General features: G+C 37.6%; 1 protein-coding gene across 1 annotated transcript; it reads right to left on the minus strand.

Annotated features, from left to right (window-relative positions):
• Positions 1-2,338: 2,338 nt before the first annotated feature.
• On the minus strand, positions 2,339-17,464 carry esrrd (estrogen-related receptor delta). Its single transcript, XM_001921058.9, has 7 exons — positions 17,387-17,464; positions 15,689-16,083; positions 10,844-10,960; positions 9,528-9,638; positions 8,363-8,524; positions 7,898-8,167; positions 2,339-5,315 (listed from the first exon to the last, which is right to left on the minus strand). The coding sequence occupies exons 1-7, from the start codon at positions 17,440-17,442 to the stop codon at positions 5,071-5,073; spliced, it is 1,356 nt and encodes a 451-aa protein (XP_001921093.3). The 5' UTR covers positions 17,443-17,464; the 3' UTR covers positions 2,339-5,070.
• Between the last annotated feature and the right edge of the window lie 1,763 nt (positions 17,465-19,227).

Below are 19,227 nucleotides of genomic sequence, written 5' to 3' on the forward strand. Positions count from 1 at the left end.
TAATAATAATAATAATAATAATAAAACAACAACATATATAATAATAAACAACAATGATAATAATAATTAACTTTATTATCATCATCATATTATTATTATTATTATTATTGTAGTAATAATAATAATTAACAACAACAGCAATATTAATAGTAATAATAAAAATCAACAGCTATTATAATTATTTAGATTTTTAGTTTATTAATATTATCATCATTTTGCTTTTTTGTAATAATAATAATAAACAACAATGATAATAGTAATTATTATTATTATTATTATTATTATTATCATCATCATCATCATCATCATCATTTAGCTTTTTACTGTAACATGCCTTCCTAATTATTAATAAAATATTGCCATTCATTTTTTACAATATTATTATTGTATTAATAATAATAATAATTTACAACAATTATAATAATAATAATTATTATTACTATTGTTATAATCATCATGTTGCTTTTTACTAAAATATTCCTCCCTAATTATAAACAAAGCATTGCCGTTCATTTTTTACTATTATTATTATTATCGTAGAAATATTATAGAGTAAAATAAATAATAGAGAATTAAAAAGGTGCAAAAAATCATTTATAAATATTCAGAATTAAACAGATTTTAACATTTGTACCCAAAACCAAACCCAACAAATCCTGAGAAGCTTGTGAGAATCCAGAGCAAACATTTTCTGGTGGTCTTTAATTTGATTTTCATAGCTCGTGTTCTAATCTACGTCATGTTTTTCTTCTGTTGGAGCAGTGTTTTAAATATCACGCCGTGCCTTATGATAACCAATGCAGAATTATGAGAATGTCAAATAATGCATGAAAGGATAAAACAAGTCACATTTCCTCAGACTTTAAAGGGAAAAACACAAGACATCGAAGAGCAAAGTGTTTTATGCAAATGCTGTTGACACTTGTTGGATATTAAAGTGAAGGCAGCTTTGTTTTATCATGTCTGTGGTGTGACTGAACCTAATATGCAACTAAAAGTCAAAACACTGTGGCTAGAGAAGCACTCTTCAAGCATCAGCATCAGCCAATGAAGTGAGAGGGGGCGGGGCTGTGTGTTTAGCTGACCAATGAGAGATTTAGGGAACCTTTGATTTACCATCTCCTGATTGGAGGAAAGTTCTTACCCCAGGTGGAGGAGTTCAAGTATCTTGAGGTTTTGTTCACGAGTGAGGGAAGGATGGAGCGTGAGATTGACAGGCGGATTGGTGCAGCAGTAGTGCGGTTGATGTACCGGTCCATTGTGGTAGAGAAGGAGCTGAGCTGAAAGGCAAAGCTCTCGATTTACCGGTCAATCTACATTCCTACTCTCACCTATGGTCATGAGCTTTGGGTCATGACTGAAAGGACAAGATCTCGGATACAAGCAGCCGAAATGAGTTTCCTTAGCAGTGTGGCAGGGCGCACTCTTATGGATAGGGTGAGGAGCTCTGACACCCGGGAGGAGCTCAGAGTAGAGACGCTGCTCCTCCACATCCAGAGAAGTCAGCTGAGGTGGCTCGGCATCTGTTTCGGATGCCTCCTGGACGCCTACCTAGGGAGGTGTTCCAAGCATGTCCCACCAGGAGGAGGCCTCGGTAAAGACCCAGGACACGCTGAAGGGACTATGTCTCTCGGCTGGCCTGGGAATGCCTAGGGATCCCCCCCGGAGGAGCTGAGGGAAGTGTCTGGGGAGAGGGAAGTCTGGAGTTCTCTCCTAAGACTGCTGCCCCTGCGACTCGACCCCGCATAAAAATGACATCACGTAAAAGCTGTGTAATCATATGCATATATCAGGTGTAATCTTCAGGTGTGATTTCCACATGAGGGTGACCGTTAAACTCCTCCGCTTCCTCTGCTGTTTGTTGGTGATTTAGTGCTTCATGCTGGTTGGATTCGCACTGCTTCATATATTACTGCATGATGGTACTCCTGAAATGGGTGTGCTAGTTTGTTTTGAATGGTGACTTAAATATAGAGACACTACCTGACTAAAGTCTTGTCACCTGTTCAAGTTTTAGGAGCAACAAATAATAACTGGACTTCTAGTTGATTATTTGGTATCAGAAGTGGCTCATATGAAAGGTAAAGGCCTCTAGATTTTGCTTATTTGAGCACAATATGATCATGTCTTGATTATTAATGATTTCATTTGGACAGTAAGCTCTGAATTTGCTTAGACAAAGGTCTTGTCACAGAACCGAAATAATCCTTCATCTTACCCCAGACGTGCTCAATAATGTTCATATCTGGTGACTGGTCTGGCCAATCCTGGAGCAGCTTCACATTCTTTGCTTTCAGGATCTTTGATGTGGATCAAAGCGTCTAAAATGAAAGCACTCTTGAAAGTTCCACAAAAATAGTTTATTTCCATATAAATAACAGCAGATACACGGCATTTATAATAAATTAGACAATAATAAAACAAAAAAGGCAAATATCGCTCTGTAGCTGGACAATGTACTGCGACTATTTGTGCTGCCGAGAGTTTAAGAACCAAAATCCCAAATCTAGACTGACGAAATAAAACCTGCTGAATACAAAACATGAGAGTTGATATATGAGTGGTGCTAAAAAACAGTGATCGTATCTGAACTATCGCCGACACTGTATCCAGTGATAATCTCCAGGAATGTCATCAATATCAATACAATAAATAGTGAAAGGTTGTGTTTGGGTGAGAGCGAGAGTGATATTAAGCTCTCGGCGTCAAGTGCAGTTTAGCTGCCGAACAGGATTACAACAAATCCAACAGTTTCAATGCAAAATATAAACTTTCTGGCAAATTCTGATGGTATTTTTACTATCAGAATTCAGTTTACATTGCAAAACTTTAAAAAACAAAGCAAATTATAAACTTTCTGGCAAATTCTGACAATTTTTTCCCCCTCAGAATTCAGTTTACATTGGAAATCTTAAAAAAACAAAGCAAATTATAAACTTTCTGGCAAATTCTGATTGTATTTTTACTATCAGAATTCAGTGTTTACATTGCAAAACTTTAAATAACAAAGCAAAATATAAAGTTTCTGGCAAATTCTCAGTTTTTTCCCCTCAGAATTCAGTTTACATTGCAATACCTAAAAAAACAAAGCAAAATATAAAGTTTCTAGCATATTCTCAGACTTTTTCCCCCTCAAAATTCAGTTTACGCCGCAAAACTTAAAAAAAAAAAAAAAAAGGACAAAGAAAACCATCATTTATCTGGTTAATTCTGACTTTTTTCCCCTCAGAATTCAGTGTTTATATTGCAAAACATAAACTGTATGGCATATTTGACTTTCCTGTCCTCTTGCTTTAAGCTCTCTAAATATTGCATATTTTATTATTGATTGCGAGTTTATAACTCTCACAGGTCTTGGCTTGATTTCTCTTAATCCTGAGTTCATCCTGACTTTGTTTTTCTTCTCAGTTCTGATATAAATTCTGAAAGAAATCCTACTTTCACACTTTACAACAAGACTCCATTAGTTCATGTATTCACTAATAATAAACAATACTTGTACAGCATTTATTAATCATAGTTCGACGTTTACTAATGCATTATTAACATCCAAACTCATGCTTGTCAACGTTAACATGAACAACTGTATTTCCCTGAACGGGGACCCTATTATGCCCCTTTTTAAAAGATGTAATGCAAGTCCCTAGAGTGTGTGTGAAGTTTCAGCTTGAAATACTCACAGATAATGTTGGATAACTCTCTGAAACTAGCCCATTAAGGCTTTAATCGTAATTGTGCTGTTTTGGTGACTGTCGCTTTAAATTCAAATGAGATTGTGCTCTTTTTAAAAGAGGGCGGAGCTATGAATGCCTGTGTGTCAGCATAGTGGCAGATTCAAAAATGAGACTAACCTCCTATGCTAATGAGGGAGAGGCGGTCACTAGTGGGCGGGGCTTATTTCCTCTGATGACACATACAAAGGGAGAATGCCAATCAGCAGACTGTTTTAATCAAAGTCTGATTATAAAAATATAGATATTAATACATGTTTATCATTAAAGGCTGTTATATTCACAGATTGTTTCCACACAACTGTGTTTAAACGTCTTATAAAAGTGACGTTTGCATAATAGCTCCCTTTAATGTCGTCAATGATGAATAAATACTGTATTGAAAGTATTGTTGTGTATTAGTAAATACATGAACAAACACTCTAATGGCTAATGGACAGACGGCTGCTTCTCACTCAGGGCTGCTGTTTATGCTAATGAGGGAGAGGTGGTCACTAGTGGGCGGGGCTTTCCCCCTTCTGATGACACATACAAAGGGAGAATGTCAATCAGAGTGTTTCTGCAGACTGTTTATATCAAGTCTGATCATAAAAAACATTGAATTAATACATGTTTATCATTAAAGGCTGTTATATTCACAGATTGTTTCCACACAACTGTGTTTAAACGTCTTATAAAAGTGACGTTTGCATAATAACTCCCTTTAAATGTTATTGATTATGAATAAACACTGTAATAAATGTTTTGTTCTTGTTCGTAAATGCATAAACTAATGCAGCCGTATAGTAAAGTGTAAAAACCCAGAGAATTTCAAGCCAGCAGGTTGATCTGCTGAGCACAAACAGCTGAGGTCACAATTATTCGCCCTCCTGTGAATTCTTTTAATTATTTCGCAAAAGCAAGTATTTCCTATAATGTTTTATCTTCTGGAGAAAGTCTTATTTGATTTATTTGGGCTAGAATAAAGGCAGTTTTAATTTTTTAAACACCATTTTAAGGTCAATATTATTCGCCCCTTTAAGCTATATTACTTTTGGATTGTCTTCAGAATAAACCACTGTTATACAATGACTTGCCTAATTACCCTAACTTTACCCTAATTACCCTAGTGAAGCCTTTAAATGTCACTTTAAGCTGTATAGAAGTGTCTTGAAGAATATCTAGTCTAATATTATGAGCTGTCATTATGGCAAAGATAAAAAAAAATCAGTTATTAGAGATGAGTTGTTAACACTATTATGATTAGAAATGTGTTCTCTTCATTAAACAGAAATTTGGGGGGGAAAAAAATCCAGAAGGGGGGCGAATAATTCTGCCTTGAACTGTAAGTGCTGTTCCTCTAGCTCTTGGCCTCCAGCATCTCCAGGAAGAGTTTGTGCATGGGCACGTGTCCGTCAGTGTGCAGGCGTCTGAAGCAGCGGACGCTTCTGTTAGCCGTCTGCCGGAGCAGCGGCAGCGTCATCAGCATCCGGCCGGCGCGGTGGGCTTCAGACGGATGTTGACTGATCTCGAACTCCTGCAGGGCTTCATGCAGAGCGTCCTGGAAACACTGCACCGCTTCTGCTCCCTCCACATTCTCTGCATCTGCAAGCAAACATCTGTAAGGTCAGATCAGCCTAAAGGAGGCCTATCATGCATCTTTTATAATGTATAAAACGAGCCTCTGATGCCTCTAGAGCAGGGATTCTCAACCAGTGCGCCTCAGCGATCCTGCAGGGGGGCCATGAGAGAGCTTAAAATGAACTCTTAAAATCATAATATATAATATTTTTGGATTTGGTTATTAATAAGCTCTATTAAAACGATGGAAGTAATGCACTTTCCCCGGTTCTCTGATTGATTACTTCAGACTCGGTGCAGAAACAGCCTCATGATGGCGTCTGCAGCTGCACGTCAGTCTGTTCATTCACATGTATTTTTGTGTGGACTGTTTAATACAGTGGTTCTCAAACTTTTTTCACCAAGTACCACCTCAGAAAGATATTGCCGGAGTGAAAAAGGTTGAGAACCCCTGCTCTAGAGTGTGTGTGTGTGTGTGTGTGTGTGTGTGTGTGTGTGTGGGGTTTCAGCTCAAAATATAACCCTGCTAATGACTCTTTTAGGGCCTACTCACACTATGCCATCCGTACCATGCCCAGGCCCGTTTCCCGGATCGTTTGAGAAGTGTGAGTGCTCTGAACCGGGCTCAGGCATGGTTCACTTTGCCGCCCCTGGCCCTATATGACTAGAGAAATCTCCACTGTGCTGCTGAGTGTGAGAGCACTTCCCACTGAACAGCGCAGCAGCGATGACGTAAGCGTGCCGAGGCCCGTTTGTGGTGTGAGTGCGGGCTGTCGGGGGAGACAGGAGGGGGGACAAGTGTGCTTTGGACTGGTTTGAGGCAACTGTACCTACCGTGAGTACGGCCTTAGTCTTTAATCCTAATTGTGGTGTTTCGGTGACTGTCGCTTTAAATTCAAATGAGATAGTGCTCTTTTCAAAAGAGGGCGGAGCTATGAATGCCAATGAGTCAGCATAGTTTCAAAAACAAATCACGGGGAGAACATGCAAACTCCACACAGAAATGCCAACTGACCAAGCTGGAGCTCGCACCAGTGACCTTCTTGCTTGTAAGACGACAGTGCTAACCACTGAGCCACTGTGTCACCCCCTAATACAGTTTTAGCAGAAATAAAACCTTAATATGACCTATATCTGGAATATAACTGCCATGAAAATTCCTACAGAAGCTGTTAAACGCAAACAAACTTACTCTCAACACCTTTATGAGTTTCTTTCTTTTGAACGCCAAAGAAGATAGTTTGAAGAATGCTGAAAACCTGTAACCACTGACTTTCATAGTAGGGAAAGCAAATACAATGGAAGCCAATGGTTACCAGCTTTCTGCAAAACACATCTGTTTGTGTTCTGACATTTGGATCAAGTGAAGTGATTAAATTGTCATTTTTGGGTGAACTACCCCTTTAAACACTCAGCTATGTTCACTTTAACCCATTGTTGCTGTCTAATGGAGTAAAGAAGCGTAAAAAACAATGACGTAAGCGTGCCGAGGCCCGTTTGTGGTGTGAGTGCGGGCCGTTGGGGGAGACAGGAGGGGGGACAAGTGTGCTTTGGCCCGGTTCGAGGCAACTGTACCTACTGTGAGTACGGCCTTGATCTTTGATCCTAATTTTGGTGTTTCGGTGACTGTCGCTTTAAATTCAAATGAGATTGTGCTCTTTTCAAAAGAGGGCGGAGCTATGAATGCCAATGAGTCAGCATAGTTTCAAAAACAAGGGGAGAACATGCAAACTCCACACAGAAATGCCAACTGACCCAGCTGGAGCTCGCACCAGTGACCTTCTTGCTTGTAAGACGACAGTGCTAACCACTGAGCCACTGTGTCACCCCCTAATACAGTTTTAGCAGAAATAAAACCTTAATATGACCTATATCTGGAATATAACTGCCATGAAAATTCCTACAGAAGCTGTTAAACACAAACAAACTTACTCTCAACACCAAAGAGTTTCTTTCTTTTGAACGCCAAAGAAGATAGTTTGAAGAATGCTGAAAACCTGTAACCACTGACTTTCATAGTAGGGAAAGCAAATACAATGGAAGCCAATGGTTACCAGCTTTCTGCAAAACACATCTGTTTGTGTTCTGACATTTGGATCAAGTGAAGTGATTAAATTGTCATTTTTGGGTGAACTACCCCTTTAAACACTCAGCTATGTTCACTTTAACCCATTGTTGCTGTCTAATGGAGTAAAGAAGCGTAAAAAACAATGGCTTCTCGGTGCTGTCTGACTCTGAAGCGCCCTGCGGTCAGATGCATGCTGGGAGACGGAGCTAATGGTTTGGCGGATGGATTTATTGATCTGTGCTCTGCGCTGCTCTCTCCTTATTGATTGCTTTTGTTTTGTTCTTGGCCAGTGAGACAGAGACTGAACATGAGGACTACAATGAAGTCAAGTTCACTTCCTTTACACTGCACAGACATCGTTTACTGCGGTTGAAGGCAGAATTATGAACCCTCCTGTATATTTTCCTCTAACTTCTGTTTAGTTGAGGGCATAATATCTTCCCCAATTTCTGTTTAACGGAGAGGAGAAATAAACAGGAGTGCTAATAATTCTGCCTTCACCTGTGTGTGCTTTATTAGTAAATGAACGCGAGTGTACCAGAGTTTGCGAGAGCCATGGCTTTGAGGATGATGAACTCCTCCTGCTTGAGGCTCATCTGCTGGTATCTGCAGGTCAGGTGTCTGAGAGCCGTGTAGAGATCGTGAAGGCCAGCCGCTTGACTCTGACTCTCGTTCAGACGCAGATTCTCCGCAAACTGAAGCTCTTCTGCTAAGGCCTGAGACCTCCAGGCCACGTTCAGCAGCAGAGTCTCCATCCAGCCGCTCTGAAGGAGAGCCATCTGATCCAGCAGAGACAGCGCGCAGAAACCTGACGGGAGAAACAGTTCGCTTGCTTTCAGTCGGTGTCTGAGAGAGAGTGTATGGGGGTTTCCTAATACTGGGTTGCAGCTAGAAGGGCATCAGCTGAGTAAAACATGTGCTGGATAAGTTGGTGGTTCATTCCGCTGTGGCGACCCCTGATGGTTTTCTCAGCTCTGTCAGTGGGTGTGTATCTGTACTGTACCTGGTATGTGTTTTGCCCATCCGATCATCACCAGCAGCTCTCGGTTCAGAAGGTCACATAAGGTCATGAGGGTCTTAAGGTCACTGTCTGGGGTCGAGGAGTCAGGAGCCGCTCGCAGAGGAGTCACTTCACATAGCAGCAGCTCACAGATCAGCCTGTTCCCTGAAAAACACGAACACTGAATCACACTCAGTCTTCCGTTCAATCGTTTAGGGATAATGTAGATCCAGGAGGTTCGGGCACACCTCTTCCAACTGGACCAGGGCTGGCTAACTGAACCGTGCCTGAGCCCGATTGAGAGCATTCACACTTCTCAAATGATCCGGGAAAAAGACCTGGGATTCGGATAGCATAGTGTGGGTACGCCCTAAGACTGAAGGGTTTATTCTGTGAAAACAACCTCCTGGATGTACTTTATCCCACTTATTATAAAACTACTTGCCACAGAGCAAACAAATTAGCCATAAACTTTACTCTGAGTCGTAACAGTTTATTAATTCTTTATATAAACACAAAGCTGGCAGAAACAAAACCTGCTGAATGGAGTATACACTAACCTATGTATTATTTAGACATTAAATGGTGCTAACCAGTCAAAATGGCAGGCTACCGGAAAAACGAGAACTCGTTGAATGGAGTGTACTCTAACCTGCGCATTATTCAGACACTAAATCCTGCTAAACAGTCAAAAATGCAAAGCTGACGATAAATGAAACTGAGTGAATGGAGTATACACTAACCTGCGCATTATTCAGACACAAGATGACGCCAAACAGTCAAAAACACAAAGCTAATTAAAAAACGAAATCGGTTGAATGGAGTATACACTAACCTGCGCATTATTCAGACACTAAATCCTGCTAAACAGTCAAAAATGCTAAGCTGACGATAAATGAAACTGAGTATATGGAGTATACACTAACCTGCACATTATTCAGACACAAGGTGGCGCCAAATAGTCAAAAACACAAAGCTAACAGAAACTAAAGCAGCTGATGGAGTATACACTAACCTGCACATTATTCAGACACAAGATGGCGCCAAACAGTCAAAAACACAAAGCTAAAATGATGTTTGCATGTTCAACCGGGTTATAAGTGTGTGTGTGTGTGTGTGTGTGTGTGTGTGTGTGTGTGTGTGTGTGTGTGTGCACTGAGAGACTCACGGATGGGCTTGTTTGCGTGTGTGTATGCTGTTTTGCTGAACACAGACAGTGTTGAATCCACTCTCCGCTTGTATTTCTGTCGGCCCCCTCGCACCCGGTCCATGCGAACTCCTGAACACACACACACACACATTACATCACTACATAAATATAAAATGCTTTACATTTTTTATACTCACAATATATTTTAAATCCTTTTTATTAAATTCAATTTTAATTCATATTGTGAATCAATGAAATATTTATTTCTTTTTAAAGTAAAAGTTAATTGGAAATAATAAAAAATTCATCTGAACAGAATATTATTATTAATATTTTTACATGCTGTATAGCACAATTTATGCGATTTAGCACGAATTAATTATTATATTTTATTAGTAATTAGATTTGATACATATTCAGAGATTATTACAACAATACATTATGTCATAAGCTTATAAGAATACAATATATAGGAATAATATATACAGGATATGAATAATTTCTGGATTAGATAGAGGTTTTTGCATCTAAACTCTTAATTTGTTAAATGTTGCCAACATTAATTAATAAAAATAAAATGTTTCATTAATATTTTTAAATTTTTAAAGCTAAATAATTAATAATACAATCTATATGATTGTATTATTAATTATTTAGCTTTAAAAAATATTAAAATAATTAAAATACTTTCCAAAAGTTTTAGTTACTAATGTTAACTTAAGTGTACATTTTTAAACTCAAATTTTATAATAAAATGATTTAAAGGGGCAGGTTTACATCAACCACCAATGAACCATTGTATTGTTATTAATTAATCTTGGCAACATTTAACTAATTAAGAGTTTAGAAGCAAAAACCTCTAAGAGCCGTGTAATATTTTCTTCTAAAATTAGCATTTTTCTCCGACTTCTGTGTGTAGGCTCAGTAATTTTACTTTTATGGTGACGAATAAGTTATTTACATTAGGTTTAAAGTGAAATAAGTAAACATAGAGATTGTAGGCTGACAAACATAGTCATTTTAGGAGAACATTTCAGATGGCATTTACAGGTTTTTGCATCTGAACTCTTCGAATACTCTAAAGCTTAAATACTGTATATCTTTATATATATATATATATATATATATATATATATATATATAATGTGCAGATCTGACTGAAAGTATTTTGTGCAGCTAATATCGTGACTATTATATAAAAATAAAAAGCATCTTCACTAGCGGTGTCTTTTGTTTTAATCTCACTGCTGGCATGTTTTTTATCTAGTCATGCAGCACAAATAAGTCAGCCAATCAGAGGTCAGGTAATGCTGTTAATGTTGTGTTTTTCTGACCCTCTCTCATCATGCCGGCCCGCAGACACTTCTGAAATCGACAGGCCTGACAGGACTTTCTCCTCCTCTTGGTGATTTCACAGTCATTGACCACAGGACAGCTGTACTCGATGTTCCCTGAAAACACAACAGCACACACACACATCAGTTACACTGCTATTACAGACGAACACATTCACATTTAACCATCAGCAGATGGTTTTATCTAAAGCAACTCACAAAAATTAGGCAGATAGAAGTAAAGAACACATGAAAAGAACTAAATATGTAAATAATAGAACCGGCCACTTTATTAGGCACACCTTACTAGAAGTAGTTGGACCCCTTTTGCCTTCAGAACTGCCTTAATCCTTCATGGTGTAGATTCAACAAGCTACTGGAAATATTCCTCAGAGATTTTGCTCCATATTGTCATGATAGCATCACACAGTTGCTGCAGATTTGTCGGCTGCACATCCATGATGCCAATCTCCCGTTCCACCACATCCCAAAGCTGCTCTATTGGATTGAGTTCTGGTGACTGTGGAGGCCATTTGAGTACAGTGAACTCATTGTCATGTTCAAGAAACCAGTCTGAGATGATTGAGCTTTATGACATGCTGTGTTATCCTGCTGGAAGTAGCCATCAGAAGATGGAGACACTGTGCTCATAAAGGGATGGACATGATCAGCAGCAATACTCAGGTAGGCTGTGGCGTTGATGCTCAATTGGTACTAATGGACCCAAAGTGTGCCAAGAAAACATGCCTCACACCATTACACCATCACCAGCAGCCTGAACCGCTGATACAAGGCAGGATGGATCCATGCTTTCATGTTGTTGAGGCCAAATTCTGAGCATGCCTAAATCAGCTGGACTTGTGTACCTAATAAAGTGGCCAGTATATATACAGGGTGGGCCATTTATATGGATACACCTTAAAGAAATGGGAATAGTTGGTGGTATTAAAGTCCTGTGTGTGGCACATTAGTATATGTGAGGGGGCTTGTAAATAACTCATGAAAGGATAAAGTTAAATTTAAAACAAAGCACTCCATTGTTTTCTTGGGAAATTCCCAATAAGTTTATTAGGATGTATCCATATAAATGGCCCACAATGTGTGTATGTATGTATATATATATATGTATATATATATATATATATATATATATATATATATATATATATATATATATATATATATATATATATATATATACTGTACATATACACATTTTTTTTATAAATCTTATAACACAAAGACATTTAAACTATACTTGTGAGTTGACATTTTATTAAAAATTAATTTTACCTATAAGCGTTTCCAAACTAGTATGCATTTATATTGTTTCTTTGTTAAACACCAAAGATGTTTAGAAAAATGTTGGAAACCAGCAGCCACTGACAACAATAGTGAAAAACAGCTACTGGAACATTCTTCAAAATATCTTCTTTTTTTGTTCAACAGAAGACAGAAACTCAAACAGGTTTCAGACGTTGTCATTGTTTGGATGAGTGATCAAACGATGTAAAGGATATTATTAATAACCCATCATAATCTTCCTCTCTGGTCAGCGAGTTCCAGCCAGCGCCACATTTGTTTAATCAAACATAAAGTCCAATATTTCCCCGCTCCACAAGCTGAGCTTTCACACAGAAATCCATAGGCGTGCAGACAGAGCCGGCTTATTGATTGACTGTAATAATGACGGCGGCGAGAGGAAGAAAGTTTGGCTTCTCCCAGAGGCGACTCTATTGACGATCTGCAGCACACATTACAGCCAATCCTGCACGCTTTTTCCATTTCCACTCTGATCAATACATCTCTCTAAAACACCACGCTTGACAAGACTCTGAGGGACCATTGTGGGATTCAACTCTTTATCCCTATATTGATATGTTGTTAACACTCACACACACACACACACACACACACACACACACACACACACACACACACACACACACACACACGTGTCTACCCAAGACAAAAACTGAATTATTTTACTGAGTATAGTATAATTATACTATATAAAGTATATTATCTATATTTAGTGTAGTAGAATTAAGTATTACATGTGTATTGTCTGAAGCTAGATAATAGGTGTAAACATTTTCATTAGGCCGTAATTAGCTTTCGCAATACATCACAAAAATACATCACAAAAATTGAGTAGCTTGTGTGATATTGTTATAAATATTTATTTAATAATCTAATATGTATTTAATATTTTTATATGTACAAGTTGTGTAGCTTATGTGATATTATTATAATTTTTATGTAATCATAATAATATATGTAAAAACTTGTGTAGCTTACAGTATGTGATATTATTAGATTTATTTATTTAATACTTTATTATTAATTTAATATTATTATATGTAAAAATGTGTAGCTTTTGTAAAATTATTTATAATTATTTAATTTATATTTAATATTATTATTTGTAAAAATGTGAAGCTTATGTAAAATTGTTATAATTATTTAATTTATATTGATTTAATATTATTATATGTAAAAATGTGTGTAGCTTATGTAATGTTATGTAACATTTAATTTAATAATTTAATATTTAGTATTATTTGTTTAACATTATTCTATGCAAAAGTGTGTAATACATTTATGAGTGCTCATTTTTTAATATATCCTGCATACAATAATATTTATAAATTACATTTTATTATGAAAATATAAATTTGCATGATCTACAAATTTTGATCAGCACAAAAAAAATAAAAGCAAATTATTTTATATTATCAGTGCCATTTGTGTATTCTTTAAGTAAAAACACATTTATTTTATTATTTTTTTATATCAATATCTCCTAAAATAAAAAAACATTATAAATATAATAATTTAAAATTATATATTATAATAATACAAATATTTCCCCCTACATACTTTCCATGCAAAGTTAGTCTTCATTGACAACATTGAAAGCTCAGATCCTTGCATTTTAACCTGGAGTTATGCCAGCATTATCCTAAACATCTGAACCCAAGACTAAACAAATGTATTGACGGATTCCTCTGAGGTGTTTTGACTGAAGCTGCACACTGAGTCTTCACACACTAATCAATGGCAGACAGCTAGTTAACTCGTGTATTATTGATTACTCGTTCATTAACAGCACTGCAGCTTTCAGATGAACCAGAAACCCCTCACAGACTCACATTATTAACATCAGCCTGCTTTACTGATACCATCATTCGATCATCAAGTCCATGCAGATTCATATAAGAGACTGACTCTGTTATTAATGTATTCAGGCTTCCCACTTTAAGCTAAATATGACATTGCTTGACTTACACTGACCTAAAGCTGAATTCCCATGACCTATAATGAACAATAAATGCAGCAGTTGTGCTTTGTATAATATTAAAATGGTTTTAAGTTGAATATCATTTTGCAGGACTTTAATTGCCTCTATTAAAACAACAATGAACAATATACCTCAGATTTAGGGGGAGTAAAATCGGAGATTGGTGTTGTACGCATGGCTGTGAAGTGCTTCCATGTTTGATAGCTTGATAGTAACTGTACAAATTAATTTTTTTCTGTCGCAATCTTCTGTATTATTATTCTAATTATTTATTCATTCATTCATTTTCTTGACGGCTTAGTCCCTTTATTAATCCAGGGTCGCCACAGCGGAATGAACCGCCAACTTCTCCAGCAAGTTTTTAAGCAGCGGATGCCCTTCCAGCCGCAACCCATCTCTGAGAAATAATTATTTATTTAATAACTTAATATTTATTTAACATTCATTCATTTTCCTTCAGCTTAATCCGTTTATTCATCAGGGGTAGCCACAGCGGAATGAACCGCCAACTTCTCCAGCAAGTTTTTACGCAGCGGATGCCCTTCCAGCCGCAACCCATCTCTGAGAAATAATTATTTATTTAATAACTTGATATTTATTTAACATTCATTAATTTACCTTCAGCTTAATCCGTTTATTCATCAGGGGTCGCCACAGCGGAATGAACCGCCAACTTATCCAGCATTTGTTTTACACAGCTGATGCCCTTCCAGCTGCAACCCAGTGCTGGGAGATTATTTAACATTATTATATGTGAAAATGTGTGTAGTTTATGTAATATTATTATAATTCCCATGACCTATAATTAACAAAAAAGCCAGCACCTGAGCTTTGTATAATATTAAATTGGTTTTAACTTGAATATAATTTTGCAATAGCTACTATAAGAACAACAATAGACAATTTACCTCAGTTTTCAGAGGGGAAATCTGAGATTCGCGGTGTATGTATGGCTGAAGTGCTTCCATGTTTGAACGTTGTTAACAGACAATAAATCAATTTAAATCAATTAATAACAAAAACTTTGATAGTCATCGGCTGCTATTATGCATTGCTTTGCCTATTTAGAAACAATAGGCCTATTTACTTCTCTGAAATTATATAATTAAGGAGAAAATTTACATGTGTGAAAACTAACTCAGTGGCTAATTTGTGGCTAACTCAGTGGCTAATTTGTGGCTAACTCAGTGGCTAATTTGTGGCTAACTCAGTGGCTAATTTGATTATTCGGTCTCACTTCAAAACAACATTAGCACTATATTTAATTGACTATTAAAGATTTTGTAGCTACTTTGATAGTCATTGACTGCTAATTATATAATAAAAATATATTGTATTATTGTGCGATATATATAACACCCCAATAGGCTATCAATATTGGGTCTAAAATATTGACTGTTAACAATCTTGTAGCTAAACATAGCAAACTTAGTCAATGGCTGCTGTATTTAGAGTTAGCTACAACACCTTTCTTAATTAACATCATTGTGCGAATATAAAACCCCCAATAATAATACATGAATGCTTTCTTAAATGTTTACCTTGAATGGTTCTTTTGAAGAAGGCTTTGCAGGCTTCGCAGGACGCCACTCCGTAGTGATACCCGGACGCGAAGTCTCCGCACACCAGACACAAGCGCTTGGGCCCCGGGTTCAGCGACGGGATGTAGTCGCTAATGAGCGCGTGCTCCGGGTGTCCCGCAGGGTGGAAGAGAACCGGAGCACTGCTGCTGGAGATGGAGCTGGAGCTCACAGGAGAGTCCGGATTTAGAGACGGGTTTCTGGAAAACACACTATAGCCGCTGCTGTCTGATGTGCTACCGGGGCTGAAGGGGGTCGCGCTGCTTTCCAGGCTGAAGGAAGGGCTCAGCGGGTCGGCTTTGAGCGGCGTGTCAGTCGGGGATGGAGGGTCGTCGGAGGTGGATGCATCTAGAAGACTGAGGTAAATTTGGTTATATATTAACACATTTGTTCATTTTTGAACAGTTTTTGTATAGTATATTAACAATAATTATATAGTTTACCACCTTACTTTCTGAAGTTGCATGTATTAGCACTAATTAACACAATGTTGTTACTCTGATGGTCATTTGATGCTAATGTGATTTTTCTGAAAGTATATTATTAGAGAAAGTCCAATTGTGCGAATGTAAAGCAAAATGTACCTCAATAAGACAGAGGTGGACATATTTAATGTGTTAGTTTTATTATACCCACATATAAGGAGCCAAAATTGGGTACAATTGTTTTGTCAGTCGCTAATTAGCTATATTTCAAACACATTCAGTTATGTGGCAAGCCTAACATACTTTGTGTAATCAATTAAAACTGCATTATTATTGACCTGCAAATCAACATATATTCATGAAATACAATTTACATTTTTTTTTACTAGTGTAACCACTGTAAGTTATGCCAAAACATGCATCAATGTATACAAAACATGCATATAGAGGTTTGTTTCACTAAAGTAGGCTAAAAAGTGTGATAATTGATTGTTTTTGGCATTAATGTAACATTTATATTCCATATTTACAGTATATCATTGTTGAACTAAGGTAGTTTGGGTACTTCAACCCAATTTTGTGTAAAATGTGGACAAATCTAAGTTTTAAAACCATTTTGTATGAGCAAATTTAACCCAACATTTGAGTTTATCCATATTTTACACAATTTTAGATTAAATAACAGCATTTATACAGTGTATGGCAAGTGTAGCAAATTAATTATAGTCTAAAACAGGCAGTTAAAATTAGATTTACAACAGATAAACATCACCCAGGAATGAATTAGTGCAAACTTTAATAAAACTCTACTGATAAAATCATAGCTAATCAAAAATAAAGTGTTGCCTACATATTTGTGGTGACATATTTAACGTTCAAACAGTGCTTTGTCATTATGTCACACATCAAAAACACTTTAACACCTTAAAACTGTAAACTAAAGTCTAATTACTGGCATTTTAAGTGAAATCAAAAAGCTGTAAAAGTTAAATCCCACACAAGTTAATTGTGACTAGTGAACACTTCATCATCAGCACAATTACTATAACAAGTTAATGCAAACACAATTTCTTTACAACTTAGTTTAACCTATTTCTAGTGACGTAATGACTTGCAATTGTCATTTATTCACTTTTGGGTCACTCGTAATTAAAATTATCCTCATAATGACTGACGAGTTAATGCACAAAGCAATAGTGAATGTTGCAGAAAACTGATCTGAGATCCCACTTACTTGTGCTGGTTGAGAAAGTGGAAGTTGTCGCTCAAGCAGAAGTCCTTCAGCTCCATGTCTGTGATTGTGAAATGAGCTGATGGAGGAGTGACAGAGCTGCTGTATTATACTCATGCTCCGGGTGTGGGCGGAGTCACACTCTAATCCACATGCATGATCATTAAAACCCTATTGATGAGCTTCATAACTGACAGCACCAATCCTTAACAGCGGCGGCACAGGGAGACATACTGACCCCAGATCAGTGTGCAGACTGCAGATAAGTATACCAACAGCAGATCCTAATACTGACTGACCAGAGAACATTATACAGACTGACCCAGAGGCGTGGCAATCAGGTGGGATACGCCCCCCTCACTTTTGGAGACAGACCTTTAGAAACAGGTACTTAATAATTATAAACTTTTGGGTCTCATACAGCCCTCCCCCACACTTTTAAAATGTCCGATACACCCCTAGACTGACCCCAGATTAGTGTGCAGGCAGCAGATCAGTGTAAGACTGACCATAGCTTACTATTCACACTGATTGCAGATCATTATACAAATAGCAGATCCCAATACAGACTGACCGCAGATCAGTGTATGGACTGACCATGGAAAGGAAAAGTGTATAGACTGACCCCAGATCAGTGTATAGACTGACCATGGAAAGGCAATGTGTATAGACTGACCCCAGATCAGTGTATGGACTGGCCATGGAAAGGAAATGTGTATAGACTGACCCCAGATCAGTGTATGGACTGACCATGGAAAAGTGTATTGACTGACCCCAGATCAGTGTATAGACTGACCATGGAAAGGCAAAGTGTATAGACTGACCCCTGATCAGTGTATAGACTGACCATGGAAAGGAAAAGTGTATAGACTGACCTCAGATCAGTGTATGGACTGGCCATGAAAAAGTGTATAGACTGACCCCAGATCAGTGTATAGACTGACCCCAGATCAGTGTATGGACTGACCATGGAAAAGTGTATAGACTGACCCCAGATCAGTGTATGGACTAACCATGGAAAGGTAAAGTGTATAGACTGACCCCAGATCAGTGTATGGACTGACCACGGAAAAGGGTATAGACTGACCCCAGATCCGTTTGTAGACTGACCATGGAAAAGTGTAAAGACAGACCCCAGATCAGTGTATAGACTGACCATGGAAAAAAGTATGACCACAAATCAGTATACAGACTGCAGATGACAATACAGACTGACCACAGATCAGTAAACAGGCTGACCAGAGAAAAGTGTAGAGACTGACCGTAGATCTGTATACAGATAGCAGATCACAATACAGACTGACCGCAGATCAGTATACAGTCTGACCACAGAAAAGTGTGTAGACTGACCACAGATCAGTGAACAGGCTGACCAGAGAACAGTATAGACTGGCCATAGAAAAGTGTATAGACTAGTCCCAGATCAGTGTTTAGACTGACCACAGAAAAGTGTACAGACTGATCACAGTTCAGTACACAAACTGATTGCAGTTCAGTGTAAAGATAGACTGTAGATCAGTGTACAGACTGACCACAGATCAGTGTACAGACTGACCAGAAAACAGTGTATAGACTGACAACAGATCAGTATACAGATAGCTGATCACAATACAGACTGATTACAGATTGGTATACAGACTGACCAGAGAACAGTATACAGACTGACCATAGAAAAGTGTACAAATTGACTGTATCAAAGTACACACTGACCACAGATCAGTGAACATATTGACTGTAGATCACTATATAGACTGACCACAGATCAGTATACAGACTGACCAGAGTACAGTAGACAGAGTATAGACTATATCAAGTGTATAGACTGACCAGAGGAGTGTCCAAAT

Source organism: Danio rerio, chromosome 18 (genome assembly GCF_049306965.1).
Source record: "Danio rerio strain Tuebingen ecotype United States chromosome 18, GRCz12tu, whole genome shotgun sequence".
NCBI lineage: Eukaryota > Metazoa > Chordata > Actinopteri > Cypriniformes > Danionidae > Danio > Danio rerio.

Excerpts from the sequence above, each read along its gene's own strand:
- esrrd (XM_001921058.9), bottom strand. The coding sequence starts at position 17,442 with ATGGAGCTGAAGGACTTCTGCTTGAGCGACAACTTCCACTTTCTCAAC. Across the intron at positions 8,525-9,527 it reads ACACGCAAACAAGCCCATCC|GGAACAGGCTGATCTGTGAG; the intron begins GTGAGTCTCTCA and ends CGTGTTTTTCAG. Across the intron at positions 8,168-8,362 it reads ATGGGCAAAACACATACCAG|GTTTCTGCGCGCTGTCTCTG; the intron begins GTACAGTACAGA and ends TTCTCCCGTCAG.